The sequence below is a fragment of the Anser brachyrhynchus genome (genome assembly GCF_964034855.1).
Source record: "Anser brachyrhynchus genome assembly, chromosome: 7".
Taxonomy (NCBI): domain Eukaryota; kingdom Metazoa; phylum Chordata; class Aves; order Anseriformes; family Anatidae; genus Anser; species Anser brachyrhynchus.
The window spans coordinates 35,074,603-35,089,973 of NC_137701.1; the positions used below are offsets into that span (position 1 = coordinate 35,074,603).

The following is a 15,371-nucleotide window of genomic DNA, read 5'->3' on the forward strand; positions in this document are numbered from 1 at the left end:
GCTGTTGGGAGGGGGCGGTGCCGCGGCGCATGCGCCCCGGCGGCGGCGGCGGCGGCGGGCCGGGTGCGGGGCCGGGCGGGCGCCATGTTGTGGTTCGGCGGCTCCATCCCGGCCGCCATCGCCGCGGCCAAGCAGCGCAGCGCCGTGTTCGTCGTCGTCGTGTCAGGTACCGGGGGGGCGGCGGCGGGGGGCCGGGGGACGGGGGGGGCTCTGCCCGGCCCGGCGCTGCCCCGGCGGCCGGCCCGGCGCGTTGTGCTGTGTCAGGGCCGGGCGCTGCGCCCCCGCTGCCCTGCCTCGGCTCCCTGAGGGGACGGCGGCGCCTCACAGAGCCCTGACGCACGGCGGCTCCCCGGGTGCCCGCAGAGCGGCGTTTGGTGCGGGCAGGGAGCGCCCCGCTGGAAACCGGGTCTGGAAAGGCAGGTGGTAGGCGAGAAGGAGCTCCCGGGCAGGTGCGGGGCGACACCGGCATCTCCGCCCTGCAGCACCGCCTGCTGGAACCCGCTGCCCCTCGGCGTTACGGCTTTCTGTCGGGTTTCTCGAATATTTCAGATCCGTGGAGGTTTTTGGTGGTAGCTCAGACCCCAGGGCTGCTTTGGACTCGATACGTGTGCGCTGGGGGCTGAGAAGTGAACGTCGCGACTTGTTTACGGTGTTTTGGTGAAACTAAAACTCTGCGCAGAGCCGTCCTGTTCCCTCAGATGTGGCTGTCGGGTGGGTGGATGTGGAAATAGGGGATATGCAGAGTGCTGAGGAGCTCATGATTGCAGGGATGTAGCCTAGCTTTGGTATCGTAAGTAACGTAAGAACGTATGTTTGTTTTTATAAGCCCTGCAGAGAGGGGAGTGCTGCTTAGGGAGGCCGTACCCCCACGATGACAGGTCGGAGCCCCGCTGATGTCCCCTAGGAGCAGTGGGATGGGGCAAGCAGCCGGTGCCGCAGCCATGGTGGGGGAGTGGGCAGCCCGAGAACCTGCTTTGACACCCCGTGTGGGCACGGGGCGCTCGAAGGATGCCGGGTGCCAACACTTCGTGCTGGCAGTGGTTGGGGTCGTTGCTCAGGTGGATCCATGCTGACAACCCCACGCTTGGTGGTGGTGGTGGCCTTGGGTCTTCGCGCTGCGCGGTTGGCCAAGGGCATAGAGGAAAAGTGTTCAGGGCAGCTTTCTGTGCAGGAATGCTACTTCCAGACATGCTCTGTTCTGCTGTTTTGTGCACTTTGCCCAATAATATCTATGTGGACAAAACATTAATAAAGGGGAACAGTTAGTAAGAGAAGTGGCAACTATAAATCAGTTGTGATTTTAGGGTGGCCGCTGTGATGGACAGTTATTAGATTCAGTCTTGATGGAAATTACTGAAGTCTGTTAGCTTCACTTTATTTGCTTTGGTTCCTGCTACCATCTGTCTGTGCCTCTCATCCTGCTCCCTGCACTTCTCTAAACAGGCGCTAGAAAATGAAGAACTGGATTGTTCATTCTGATTCTGGAATATTTTCTAGCCAAGCAAGGAATAATGTAGCTGTTTATCTTAACGATGAGGGGGTACTGTGTGAGACTGCAGTTGCACATTGTGCAGCCAGTTTTTTCCTTTAACGTTTTTGTTCGCAGCTGTAATCCTAACACTTCTAGTTTAGTTTTTAAACCTTTATGGCATAGTTCTGATGATGCGGTTGTGTGAGCGTATTAAAGGTCCCATCTCTGGTACCTTCCATCTGGTACCTTGGAAGAGGTTCTGTAGGTGATTTTCTTGCCTTCAGGGTTAGAAGACTCCTTTAATGGTTAGAGTTACTTCATCTGAAGTTGTGTTTTTTTGGGTGTTTGTTTTTTTTTATTAAACTTCCTCAGATGCCTCCTCTGTTCTGACTGAGGTGTTTGAGATTATTGTTTCCAAAAGTTTGGCATGTTCTGATAACAAAAATACCAGGCCACTCACAACCAGTGCGTTTTCAGAAGTGGAAAAGGAAGGGGAACGCGTAGAGAAGACTTGAAGCTAGAATGTTTGTTTTTAGAAACGTTTGTAGAAATGGTTTTGTTTATAACTTTATTTTTAGTTGTTTTTTTTTTAACAGAACGATGATTTTTAATCCCAAGTTACTTGTTAGTGTTTTCTATCCGAGCTGTATCAAAGCACTCTTCAAGTTGGCTGTGTGGGATGACGCGAGGAGGAGGAGGTGAGCAGCTCAACGTTGCAGCCCGCTGTCAGTCCCAGAGCGGGCAGTGCTTACCCCTACGGGGTAGTTATGAAACGGTGAACGTTTTGCGTGAAGTCAGCTGGACTCATCGTCTTCTGTAAGGGAAACATTTTTCCCTGATGACTGCGTGCTAAACAAGCTGTAACTTAGGACGTTGTGAATTTTGTCAAGTCCTTTTGAGCTTGACCTCTAGACTTCTGATGTTTTTTGTGCTTCGTTTTCGGGGTGTAGTTACTGCTACAAAGCTGTGACAAATGAACCTTAGCCCCCAAATGGGACAGGGTTATTAAATCAAAAAGCCATGCGAGTGGTGATTCTGCGGGTAGTCACAACATTAAACGGTGCTCCGTGACATACAGTTCTGTAGAACATGAGTGACCAGCATTTTCGTTCCTGGGGCACATCTCTGAGGTTGTTCTGTGAGTGATCCCCAACCTGCTTTTGTCTTTCAACATTCTTTCACCAACTGCAGCAGTTGTTGGGATGGACAAGTTAGCGTTAGGCAAGCTCTGAGATATTTTTAGTAGCCTAATCGGATGAGCACATGTGTTCCGAAGAAGTGTGTGCAGTGCAGGGGCTGCCGGTCCCTGAGCATTTGGGAACGGGGAGGAGGCTGCGTCGCTCTCGGCACGGCAGCTGCATCCATCGGCCGCAGTGGGAAGTGCTGCAGCTACAGGAGAACGAAAGGCTCCTATATAAAGCATCCAAATGAGTAACTTGGGGTGTACAGCCTAAGAGCAATAGAGACGAGTACTTTCTTAGCGTCCACAGTCCTTCCAGTGAGAAGCCACGTTTCCAAAATCAATGTATTTTAGATGCCTTTCTTGCTGAGCAGCGTTGTGGCCGGCCAGCCGTAGCCTTGAGGGAGCAGGGCTTCACAAGGGAGCTGCACAGAAAGCTCTGATCTTTAACGAGTGAAAAGCACTGCATGAAATAGCAACTGGGATGAAACAAACAAATGGTTTGTTGTTGTCGTTGAATAACGGACTTGTGTGCTGGAAGCCAACGTGTGACTCAGTTCTTCATCAAGAGCACAGGCAATCCCAAGCTGCTAGGAAGTACTAGAAATGAAAGATAAACAAAAGCTTGTAGGTCAGTTTGCTTGTTGAAAAATAACAAACGTTCATCTGAATGCGTTTATTAACCCAAGTCCTCACTAAACCGGTGCTTTGGAAGGTAAAAGGATGATCGGCATTGTTTCACCTGGTTAAAATACCGTCCCGAGTGTGCGTCCCCAGAACACCTCCTGTTTTCCTGGCTTAAGTAGCTCCCCTTCTACTGCTGATCTTGTTCCGGTGGGCTCCTGACCCCTTTTAAACAAAATAAATGTATTTTTTAACATTATTAAACTCTGAAGCTGAATTTTGTTTTGAATCTCGTTTGCTGGATTATGTTTTCCAAGGGGTGAGAAGTGTAGTTCTACCTCTGTTAGCAGCTGCTGCACCAACACGTATTTAAATTTGTAAGGAAGGGCGAGCAGAGGATGGTAGGTCAAGGCTAACGCTGGGGAGGCGCAGTGGTTCGCTGACTGCTATGAGCTCTCCTCACGTATTACGAGCAGACACCAAAGCAGAATGTTAAAGCATGAACATATTCCCTGTAACGTGAAAGCGAGGCCCAGCACAAGTTGGGCAGTGAGATGATGCAACTGAGCTGATCTCCAGACTCGCGATCAGTTCCAGTCCCTTTATCCCTCCTCCATCCGTGTTGTACAGTCCCTTCTGCTCACCTGATGCATCAGCTGGAGTGAATTGCCTTCAGATTATAGTGAAAAAAATCAACCCCTCTGAAAATGATTTTGAGAGACTTTTGCAAAGCTGATTTCAAGCAGCTGAAGCAAAGCTTAAATCAGACAGGAGCTGTTTGTTTGTGGCATGGTTAACTTCACGCGTGCTGCGTTTTGCAGGTGAGGATGAACAATCCACCGAGATGGCTGCGAGGTGGGAAGATGAGAAGGTGACCGAGGCTGCCTCAGATGGTTTTGTTGCTATTAAAATCGACACCAAAAGGTTTGATCCTATTCTCATTCTGTTTCTTACATGATCTTCCTTTGATGATGATGAAAGTAGAAGGTGTTTGAAGTCCTGTCCCTGATTTGAAAGTAGTCTAAATAGCATGTTCCAGAGCCTAAGTGAGTTCAGTGCTCCTGAAGCTACTGCAGTCAGAGAAAACTCCAAATTTCCAGGTTTCCTGTTACAGTGTGCAGAATATTCATTGTGTATTTCCTGCTGAATTTCAGTATTAGAATACTAGAGTATTAGAATATAGGAAAGAATATTTGAGGACGTCCTTTGTCAACAGGAAAAGATGGCAAAAAAAAAAAAGGCCAAGTAAAAAAAAAAAAAGGAATCAAAACGCAAGTACTCGCAAGGCAATTCTTGGTTTGCCCAGCTACGTCATGAATTTGAAAATTCTTAGGAATTCAGTAAGAATGGTCTGTAAGGCCCCGGAGAAAATGCTTCTCTTTTGCAACACACAATGCAGAACCAGTAAGGTTCCTGGATAAGTTACTCAGTTTGTTAGTATGAGCACCCCAGTTCTTGTGCAGAAAGCACACTGACGTTTCCAAAAGTTGCATTATTTTGGAATGCTCTGTAGGCATCTTAGAAGAATTTATGTCTTATTTACACACACTAGACTGGATTTTTTTTCCTGAATTGCTTCTTAGCATCGCTTCCATAAATAATAATCCGTAGTCAACTGTGACAACCAGGGATTGTCACCATGTCAACACTTATGCAAAATGTTAATGAGAAGATGTGAGTTCTTTAGTGTTCTCTCAAGTATTTAAATAGTTTTGTGTGGTGGTAGGACAGTTATTTTTATGTTGAAAGACTTAATCTAAAGTTGTTGCAAAGTGATTGCTGCTTCTAAACATGCATCTTTTCTTTCAAACAGCGAAGCGTGCCTGCAGTTTTCTCAAATTTGTATCCTTTGAAAACAATTTAGATACCGCACTATGATCATAGATAATTGCAATCCACAAGTTAATACTGTTCTTAAGACAAATAATTACAGGCAATGTTATTAAAAGTACTTCTTACTGCACAAAAATGTGTAATGGGATGTGTAGTTCAGAATTGCAGAGGAGGAGGAACAAGTGAGTTGGGCTCTGTCAGATACGCAGGTATTTGATTAGGTGAATGCCTGTTACACAGGTTGTTGTTTATAGCTCAGAAATGTGCGTGATGCTGAGAAAGAGAGTGCTGTACCTTGTGTGCATCATCGTGGCATTGTAAAGATTTCAGTGTTATCTACATAAGAAGTCATCTCACTTTAAAACAAAATCTTTCAGTTCCAAAGTGTAGTTGGTTGGATATGCGTGTGTTGGAGTCATTTATTTTGGCTCAAAACAATTTCAAGGAAAAGAAGAAATACCAATCAGTTGTACGCAGTGTTTTCCAGCATATTTGATAGCCTTTTTTCTTTCTCCTCTGGCACTTACTACTAGTAGCAGGTGGAAATAGAGTATTGGGCTAGAGGATGCTGTACAAAGGACTTCTGCTTTTGCCTTAAATGTTACTCTATAAATTTTTGTTGTTTGTTGCCCTTAACTGTAGCTGTGCAGATCCTGTAGTGTGTGTTCCATCCAGTTTTTTTATAGGAGACAATGGAATCCCTCTGGAAGTAATTGCTGGCAGTGTTTCTGTAGAAGAACTTGTTACCAGAATCCATAAAGTCAAACAGGTAATGCTGGATCTTTCACATGGATATGCATGCGTGTTCGAGACAGGCCCTTAGCGTGCACCTTGGGGAAGTCTGAATTACTGGGTTTATATCCCTCCAACAACAAACCCAGCACATTTTAAATTCAGTACAGAAGTTGGAACAGGTTTGAAAGCACTGTGCAGAAATGCTGTGCTATTTTTTGTTGTTTCACAGATTATTTTGTTATATTAATTTGTGTAACACCTACAGAAATGAAGATTATCAAGAACCCTAAACTGGAACATGCGATGTACTATAAGCATAGGTAGTTTTTATCACTTTGATTTCAATTGTGAGACTACAGTTAGGAAAAAATGTAATATTTTGTGTCACACTGAGCAATATAGGATAATTCTAGTTTTATATTTTAAATAGGAGTGATTCTCCAAAAATAATTTAGTAGCCTTGGCTTTTGAACCTGAGGAAAACATCTGAAGTTTCATTGTCTGGCTTTTTCACCGCAATTTCCTAGATGCATGCAGAAAAAGGGCAACCTCTGGAAAATCCAAGTCAGCCATCTGCTCCTCCATGTTCCTCATCTCAATCTGATGGTGCTCCAGAAAACGTGCAATCCACAGCAGCGGGGTTCTGTGACTCTGCGGAGTCCGCTACGTCAGAGACAATAAGGCCTTCTGCTGGTAATGGTTAGTATTTTTACCAAAATGATACGTGATTTGCTTGGAAATTGCTTTCCTTGTCTTACATTGTTATATGTTACATAAAAGACAAAGTGGACTTGCTGAGGAAAAACTTGAGTATAGCAGATCCTTCTTGCAGAACTTGTCGTTCTGCTCCTGTTGTAACGCGTGAGAAATACCCGGTTTATAGCACAACACAAACTGTGTGTGCTGTCTTGTGATAGGATTCGGTAAAAGAGGTTTCTCTGGGTTAGGAACCTGAATCAAGAGGAGGGGGACGGGGCCCAAAGAGTTTAAACAGCAGAATTTCCTGTCTTCTGGAGATGTTCTAGCTGCTGCCAGTTACGGCTAATGATGAGCGTTTAATAATGCTTTTGTGATAAGAAGCATACCTTTTCTCTTGTGCGTTACCTTCCTGTAAATCACTTAGAAGATGGAGCAAATTCAGGTCAAGCAAGCCAGGAAGCTGCTCAGTCCTCAGATGCACAAGCGAGTGGTGCTCAGCCCGCGAATGACCTTGCACTCAAAGTAGAAAGGTAACTCTTCTTTTGTAGAGTTCCAGTGTACTGTATTTGTTTCTTGGGAGGCACTTCTATTTTTTTTTGGATCAGACAGGCTTAATTACAGGATTTTGGTGCTGATTCTGTTGTCATCCAGCAGGCATTTATGTAGCCTTATCTTTGTTTGGATGTTTGAGATAATACTAGGGTTGATACAAAAACCAACTTTTAAATTAATTTCTCGTGTACTCTGAAGGAAAAGGGTGATCTGGAAAATTAATATTGTCATTACTTTGATACAGCTGTGCAATTATTTTGATAGAACTTGAATTCAGACTGTTTTGAAGGAGTTAAAATAGTGAACGGAAAGTATCTGTAAGACAGATCCTGTTTATAATATCCTACCTAAAACCAGTAACACATACATAGTAAATACATTTTAGTAGTATAAATCATCGTATTTTTAAAACTTCATATTTAATTTCAGTGTTATTCCAAAGAAGTTGGACAGTAAATGTAATTTTACTTGCAACTGCTAAGAAATGCACTGGCAAGACTGATAAGAAAGTCAATATTTTAATATAGATGCTAACGTTCCTCTTTTAAATGTGCATTAGTCTTAAATTGTACCGTATTTGCATACACCTAGAGCATTTCTTTCGGATGGAAAAAAAGAGAAGGCTCTGTGGTAGTTACCATTTTCTTTTAAAAAAGCAAAAGAACAGCCATTGTACAAACAGAAAGAAATTTCTCCTGTTATCAGACTGCTCATGTTATTTGGTCATGCCTGTTCCCAGACTTGAAATATGTTGCACCTCAGTATGCTTTTTGAAATCAGTCCTCATTCTAAGGCACCTTTCTGGGGAAATGAGACACACACATGTGCATCTGTATTACAGCTGTGTGCTATGTGTTACCTGTTTTCCAGTTTAGGAAGCGATGTGCAGAAGAAACCCGACAGGTTAAATAGTTATGAACAGATTGAGAGTTGCGTGGTGTTTCTTTTACCACAGATCATAAATAGTATTGCTTATTGTGTGTATTAAAAGGTGATTCAACCATAAGGATATATAAAATTATTCATTTTTCTGAGCAGAAAAGGATAGAAGGAACGTGTTAGAACTACCATTTAAAAACTGGAAGTTAGGGGGTGGATCCCCACCTCATGGTTTTATGGTCTGTACAGCCACACGTGGATGGATCATTATTACTCTTACACTAGGGGTTAGCAATGTGTTACTGTTCCTGTTCATTTTCATGAGCTTCCTTCTTCTGTGATTGCAAATGTGTCATAAAAAAAAAAACTAATAGTAGATACTGTGATTTTAAGACTTTTCACTTTGTTTGTAAATTTAGGATAACAAAAAAGCTTGAAGAAAGGCGAGAAGAGAAAAGGAAAGAAGAAGAACAGGTAACATAAAAATGTAAAAGTGCTTGCAGTATTTATTTAGATACCCGTATTTGAATAAATGCTTAATTCCTGTTAAAACAAATACATTTCAGTCTTTTCCGAGGCAATTTTGTGGTCCTGTTTTTATTGTCTCTGTTCTTTATGCAGAAAGAAATAAAGAAAGAAATCGAACGGAGAAAAACTGGTAAAGAAATGTTAGAGTACAAAAGACGGCAAGAAGAAGAATTGACAAAACGGATGTTAGAGGAAAGGAACAGAGAAAAGGCAGAAGAGAAGGCAGCCAGAGAGCGTATAAGACAACAGATTGCAATGGTAAATTTTGTGTTCTGAAAGATAGCTTGCTGCTTCTCTCTTGCAAGGGCCAACAGCGTACTAAAAAAGTAAACTTTCTTGTTAGGAGAAACATTGAAAGATCTTCATTTTTTGTTTGGAATCCTGTGGCCTTGTGTGGTAACAATCTGCGCATTTGTGGTTTTATAGTAGCACGTGTTGTGTATAAAATGAAGCTGCTGCTTTCATGTTCGTGGTGTGTCCTGGTTTCAGTTAGGACAGAGTTAATTTTCTCTTAGTAGCTGGTAGGGTGCTATGTTTTGGATTAGGATGAGAAGAGCGCTGATAACATGCTGATGTTTTAACTGTTGCAGAGCAGTGCTTACACCAGGCCAAGGACTTGTCGGCTTCTCGCTCTGTCCTGCCAGCGAGCAGGCTGGGGGTGCAGCAGGAGCTGGGAGGGGACAGACCCAGGACAGCTGACCCAGACTGGCCAAAGGGGTATTCTATACCATCTGGGGTCATGCTAAACAATATATAGGGGTGGTCTCTCAGAATGAACATACCAACTTGTCTTCTACATTGTTGGAGCCAGGTGGTGGATTATCATTAAATATTAAAAAAATATATACAATTTAACTGAGATCTGAAACAGAAACACAGGGAGTACTTAATTGTGGAGCATGCCAAGGAATGCTGGCTTCAAAATGGCGGGGATTATTTTTTGTTTTAAGTTTGTATCTATACACAAACACCTATATATACAAGCAGTTCACAACAATTGAAATTCACCCTCATTTCTAAGTTTTGTTGTAGAAAACTTAGAACTGCAGCAATGCAACTTGTCATAAGATTTTTTTTTCCCTTTCTCTTCCCTGGAACAGTAAGCTTCCATGGGAGGACCATCTGTTAACTACATGGATGAAGTGACTCATTGCAAGTGTGTGTCATCTCAACAGGGGATCGTGCAGTTTGGAGCGAGCACAGCTCTGCAGCCTGACAGTCTTTCCTCCTCATGTTGGTGCAGTTGGGTTTTCAGTACAGGCTGTGCTTTAGTGAGTGTTAAGCTAGAGTTTATGGTAAAAATGAAGTTTTCTGTTTGGTCTTTCCAAAGGATCGTGCTGAGAGAGCGGCTCGCTTTGCAAAATCAAAGGAAGAAGCAGAAGCTGCAAAAGCTGCAGCTCTTCAGGCTAAACAGGCTGAGCTAGAGGCCAGAAAAGAAGCATCTCAAAAGGAACGAAGGTGAGTTGTTGGAGAGAAAGCAGAAGTGTGTATTTTGGGGAAGAGGTTAAAAAAAAAAAGTTTACATAAGCTTCAGAAAATTAAATAGTGTATCCTAACTTGTTAACTGATGCTATGTTGGAGGGTTTAGTGACATAAAAAGTAGCTTTCTCTTGTAATGTGTACTCATAGCTATCTCCGTGAATGTTACATTCTCTGGTAACTTGCATTGTGTAAACATTTCTGATGGTGGTGCTCACCTCCTCTTCTTGTGTGTAGTAGAGAAGAGCTTTTTCTGTCTGAGCCTTGATTCGAATGCCGTGCACAACAGGCTGGGCAGGGAGCTGGATAAGGTGGCCGTGTCAGAACCATGCCTGAGCGCATGGTGCAGGCCCAGCAGTGCAGCTGGGCACCCAGTTGGCTTGGAGCTGTGCTGGTGCGGGACCTTAAACAGAAACGCTGGGCCTTAGCTAGTGGAGAGTAGTTATTTGCCAAGCCAGTCTAAATGTCAGTGCCCTCATAGTGCAACTTCTCCAAAAAAATAAAGAAAATAAATTTTTAAAAAAGGTAGTAACACAGGCTACACAAAATCTTGTGTGGTTTGTGTTTCTTTCATGTGTTTACTAAGTTCTGCATGATCAATATAAGCATCCTGTTTGAATATTGGGGGGTCTTGGACTCTGATAAAAATGCAGAGGAGATGCGTTGTGATATGTAAGCAGGATCCAGTGTGGATCCAAATTTGTAAACCATCTGTGCTGCCAGAAGTAGGATGACTGTACTGATGTGCTGACTGACTGACTGTGGTGCATGTCCCGCAGCCTGGTAGCCAGGATTCAGTTCCGCCTGCCAGATGGATCTTCCTTTACTAACCAGTTCCCCTCCGAAGCACGGCTGGAAGAGGCAAGGCAGTTTGCTGCACAGGTAAGTCAGTGTCTCATTTCCTCAGCGGCGTGCTGATAACAGTGTGGTGGAGCAGCAACTAGTCGGTGATTGCGGTGGGATTGCTACCAGCTGCTTGCCTTTTTGTTTGTTTGAAGGGGGTTTGGTTAGCACCCTTTTCCCCTGCCACCAGCTGCCTTTGTATAACTGCAGCACGTAACTGGTGAGATGTAAGATAGGAGAAATTCTCCATTTCTTCACTTGGAGATCGTCATTTTGATAAAGAACTCTCGGTCAGTAAAGCAAGGGGTGCTCAGCTGGCAACTGTGCGATTGTTGGAAAGTGAGCAGTTAGAAATAAAGTGTTTCCTTTATGTTTTCACAGACGGTTGGTAATGCTTATGGCAATTTTTCGCTGGCGACAATGTTTCCCAGAAGGGAATTTACCAAAGAAGATTATGGAAAGAAATTACTGGAGCTAGAGCTGGTTCCCAGCGCTTCAGTGGTGCTGCTGCCGGTAGGTGTTGGGGTTTCGTTTGTTTGTTCCTCGCTTACCTGCAAGCAGCGATACTGTTGCTGTCTAGCTGCTTTTAGTCAGCCGTTAAAATATTTGGCTTGAATTTTGGTCATTCCTTTGTCTAAGATTGCATAATCAGTGTAATTTTGGTCAGGACTGATTTGGAAAAGGACTTTTTTCTGAGATGGATAGGCGGTGGCATTGGGATTTGTTTAATGTGTAACCAAAGGGGTTCTTTCCTCACCTCTACTGAACTGCTTCTAAGTTCGGTATGAAGTACTCTGTCTAAACGAGTAGAGCCTTAATACCTGACACGTTTGCTCCGTGTTCACATCCAGGCGGGAAGACCGGCTACTTCGGTTGTTCAGGCTTCAGGTGGTGATCTGTGGAAGTTTTTGGGCACAATACTTTATCCCCTCTTAGCAGTCTGGAGATTTATTAGCAACTTCCTATTTACAAGTCCACCTCCCCCACAGTCTGCTGCGAGAACCGCTCATCAGCAAGACCATTCAAATCCTTCGAAGCCCAGCAACAATGAGCAAAGCAGGTAATCAAAACTGTTTTGGGTGGCCGTTTCTCAAAATACTTGTTAGAAATATTTTTGTCTCATGTTGGAGAACTGCATGTCTGTCCCTCTCTAACTGCTGCTCTGTTCTGGCATTTTCTGACCACCATCCTTCGTCTGGCTAGAGGATAAACTGGTGGCTGCTAAACTGCACTGCAGCAGTTTAAAATCAAGAGGATATCTTGATTTTTGTGTGTGTGATTAAGCAAACGCCTCACTGTTTGCTTTGATTTCCAACTACAGAGTAGAAAAAAGCATTGTCTTGCAGTCATTTATGACTAGGGAGTTCAGCTGTAGCTACAGTTCTGGGCGTCACTTGAGCCGATACTGTTTGGAGGTGACATGCTGATTTTCAAAACTTTGTGTTGTTACGGTGTGGCTGTACACAAAACGCAAGTCGAGCAGCTCAGCTGTTGCACGTGAAGCAGCCGCGTATCACCTCATCCTTTCCAGGGAAGATGAGAGTCTGTCACTTTGACTGCTAAATGCCAAATTTTCAGCTGGGGATAGCTTCCCTGTGAACCAAAGGGCTGAAGAAACCTGTTCTTGGGGAGAGAGAAGGAGGAGGCCTTGCTTGCCCAAGAGAAGCCAATGCAGTAAGTAGGGGAAAGTGTCAAACCTCTGTCATTTGTACCCTAGGCAAACAGTCAGGAAACGAGTCATAGAGAAGCGGGGGGAAGACTTCAAAAAAGAAGGCAAAATCTATAGACTGAGGACTCAAGATGATGGAGAAGATGAAAACAACACTTGGAATGGAAATTCTACACAACAAATGTAGTTTTGAGTAACTGCAGTAACCCCTGTCTGGCTTTTTTTTTTCTCTCCTTAATTGATCTAAGTCAACTAAAGCTTCTGGACCAGTGGGGCTTATTTCACACCAAGTGAGTTACTTAATTCTTATTCCTGCAGGGGAGGATGGAATAAAGTTGCCTAAGTCAGAGAAATCAAGGGGGTGCAGCTGAAGCTTAGAAGGCAAGTTAAGACTGAAAATCTACATCAGCTTTAATAATCAATACCCTACTGCCCTTAGGAAGGCACTTTTTAATCTTTAAATATTCTGCTACATAAATTTAAGGGTCAGATATATTAATATAAAGGTCACGGGAGGGGAATGACTGGTTAAAATGAGGGTTTCAGAAGCATTATAAGTAGCAAATCAGGTAACTAATTTATGTTTAACTTTTTTCTTGCTTCTGCAACTGCAGGCAAAACCTTGTAGTTTTTAATTCCCCAAGCACTCAATAAAATATTTTCCAGAAAACATAACTGTCATTTCTTGTAACGTTCCTCTGAAGTACTTGTGTCACAACCAAGTAAGCAGCTAGGCTTAGACACTAAAACTTAAAATACAGTGAGCAATCTTTTTCATAGAATCATAAAGGTTGCAAAGACCTTCAAGCTTTTTGTTGCAGTTTAAAGGATCTTACTCAGGAGTTGTTCCTGTTGAAATCTGGTCAAACGTGTATGAAAGGGTTTTGCATCTAGAACATGGCACAGGGAGGAAAGTACTTTCTTCTTTCTCACATAAAATAGAAATATTGCTGGAAAGAGGGATTGTAATAGAAGAGGAGGGAAACTTATTTTGGAAGTGGGAACAAAGCTTTCCTATGTGGAATTGTGCATTTATACATTTATACTTTTTGTATAGCCCTAAGCATTGCAGGTGTTCTGTGCTGCTTCAGCCTTCTATTTAAAGATGCTTCAGTTACGTATCACACTCTACAAATGTGAAGGCAGAGGGCTAGGCCAATTTTTGTTTTTTAATAATTTATGATAAAATTTGAAAAAAAGGAATTAGAAAAAAAACCCATGCTGTACAGTAGCTGTGAGAACAATATCCTCCTCCACCTGTTTTTACCAGCCCTACCTTGTCTTCGAACCATTAAGATTCAGTAGAGCTTCATGGGAACGCTCTTGGATGCCTTGAAGAGACCAGCAGGACCCCAGGGAAGGTGATGAAGGAGAGCAGATGAATGGTCAGGTTCAAAATCCTTGCACAACTTGGAACAAGCTATTTTAGTTCTGATTTGAAGAAATCAAATCAATAACAGCTGGGAAAAAAAATCAATTAACAGAATATATTTTTCTTCATATTTTAACAAACAACAAGAAGATGGGGCGCCATCTCTAAGGCTTCCTTCCCCTCGTTAAGGTGCAGTAGTACAAGCACTCAGTCTCTTTATGCTGCTGTAGAATACAGTGTGATAGGGTTTCATGGTTTCAGTCTGTTCCCCATATTTAAACCAGTTGAACTTCACATTTTACTAAGTTCCATGTGTGATTGTTTACGGGATTTTTTGGATAACGTTCCGTACTTATACGCAAGAAGAGCCAGGCCCAGTGCTCCAATTCCAGAGAGAGCAAAAAGCACGTACAGCGCGATTTCTGCACTTTGTGACGTTAAATCCAAGCCCAGGAAGCGCACGCTGTCAGCCAGTCCTCCTGCCGTGGGGACCGTTGGTGTCACTGTGCAGGGGAAGACAACAAGAATTAGTAGCCGGCCTGTTGTGAACTTATTCATGTATGTGTGCATTGCTTCTTCCTCCCTCTGCAGGAGGTTCAGCGCTGCTGGGCAGGGCCCTGGCTGTAGCCGTAGGTCTTTGGGATCAGGGACTGACAATTCCAGCTCAGGGTCAAGGCACAACCTGGGGTTAATAGGGAGCTCTTGAGGCCAGAGGAGGGGCAAGTGTTCCCCAGCAGTCATGGCTAATAACGATGAACCTCTAAACACCCCCAGCTGACAGTGGTTGCCATTCAGTTAACGTACTTAGCCCAGAGAACACAAGCAATGAAAGTATTCCCCATGCCTCTTAGAATGCAATCAAAATTGTTTTTAAAAAAATACTGCGGGACTACTGGATGGGTGTGACTGGGGAAACATCCTATTAATCAGAGAAAAGTAGAATAGCCTAACTCTTTCTTTGCTGTGTTTTCAGGACAGGCACGTAGCTAGGTGCTACCCCCAACATCTTTCAAAGTTATTCTGGCTTTGCAAACAGAAGTGACCTAATTCTACATGACTACCTTAAGTCCTAACAAAGGCTGACAATCAGGCAGTTTGCTACCAAAGCCCTTAAAAAGAATATTGTAGAAAGGCTGGGGTCTTTTAGGACCACAGATTACGGAAGGTGTCTGGGTTTAGTATCAGATGCGTGATTTCTGCTGCATCACTCACCTTCAGGTTCTGGTTCCAGACAGGGATGCGGGCCCGCTGCTGGATCTGGAAACCCGTTGCAGCTTATGATCTGTGAGTAGTACCTGGCGGAGGCCTTGGGGAGCCGTGGCAGGCTGGGGTCGGTGTAGTTGACGTGGTAGAAGCCAAACCTCTCATCGAAGCCCACGGCCCACTCAAAGTTGTCCATCAGCGTCCAGGCTGTGTAGCCTCGCAGGTCGACGCCGTCCAGCACGACAGCTGTTACAGGAGCACACACAGCAGGTGAGCTGAGCAGGCAGATGGCACAGAGCTGCCC

The 15,371-nt window shown here is 43.9% G+C and overlaps 2 protein-coding genes across 8 annotated transcripts in view; one reads left to right on the plus strand and one right to left on the minus strand.

Moving 5' to 3' along the window:
• Positions 1-13,162, plus strand: UBXN4 (UBX domain protein 4). 3 transcript variants are annotated; one of them, XM_080600757.1, is made up of 13 exons: positions 1-166; positions 4,097-4,199; positions 5,089-5,117; positions 5,759-5,877; positions 6,371-6,542; positions 6,967-7,072; positions 8,393-8,447; positions 8,595-8,759; positions 9,832-9,959; positions 10,760-10,862; positions 11,205-11,336; positions 11,675-11,883; positions 12,541-13,162. In XM_080600757.1, exons 1-13 carry the CDS (start codon positions 85-87, stop codon positions 12,677-12,679), a joined length of 1,542 nt encoding a protein of 513 aa, XP_080456883.1. In that variant the 5' UTR covers positions 1-84; the 3' UTR covers positions 12,680-13,162. The 3 variants fall into 3 exon arrangements, with proteins under 3 accessions (XP_080456883.1, XP_080456885.1, XP_080456884.1); XM_080600759.1 differs by having other exon boundaries at positions 11,813-11,883; XM_080600758.1 differs by having other exon boundaries at positions 6,970-7,072.
• LCT (lactase) overlaps positions 12,879-15,371 on the minus strand; it is a 23,323-nt gene continuing 20,830 nt past the window's right edge. For all 5 annotated transcript variants that reach the window (XM_080600708.1, XM_080600711.1, XM_080600710.1 and 2 more), the window contains 2 exons: positions 15,077-15,313; positions 12,879-14,367 (listed from right to left, as the gene is read on the minus strand). In XM_080600708.1, the coding sequence (XP_080456834.1) occupies positions 14,156-14,367; positions 15,077-15,313 (449 nt within the window). In that variant the 3' untranslated portion in view covers positions 12,879-14,155. The remainder of the gene's footprint in view (positions 14,368-15,076; positions 15,314-15,371) is intronic.

What these genes read in the sequence shown, in the direction of transcription:
- UBXN4 (XM_080600757.1), top strand. Translation starts at nt 85, where the DNA reads ATGTTGTGGTTCGGCGGCTCCATCCCGGCCGCCATCGCCGCGGCCAAG. An exon ending in GCATCTCAAAAGGAACGAAG is followed by an intron (nt 9,960 to 10,759) that starts GTGAGTTGTTGG and finishes CATGTCCCGCAG; the next exon opens with CCTGGTAGCCAGGATTCAGT. An exon ending in CAAGGCAGTTTGCTGCACAG is followed by an intron (nt 10,863 to 11,204) that starts GTAAGTCAGTGT and finishes ATGTTTTCACAG; the next exon opens with ACGGTTGGTAATGCTTATGG.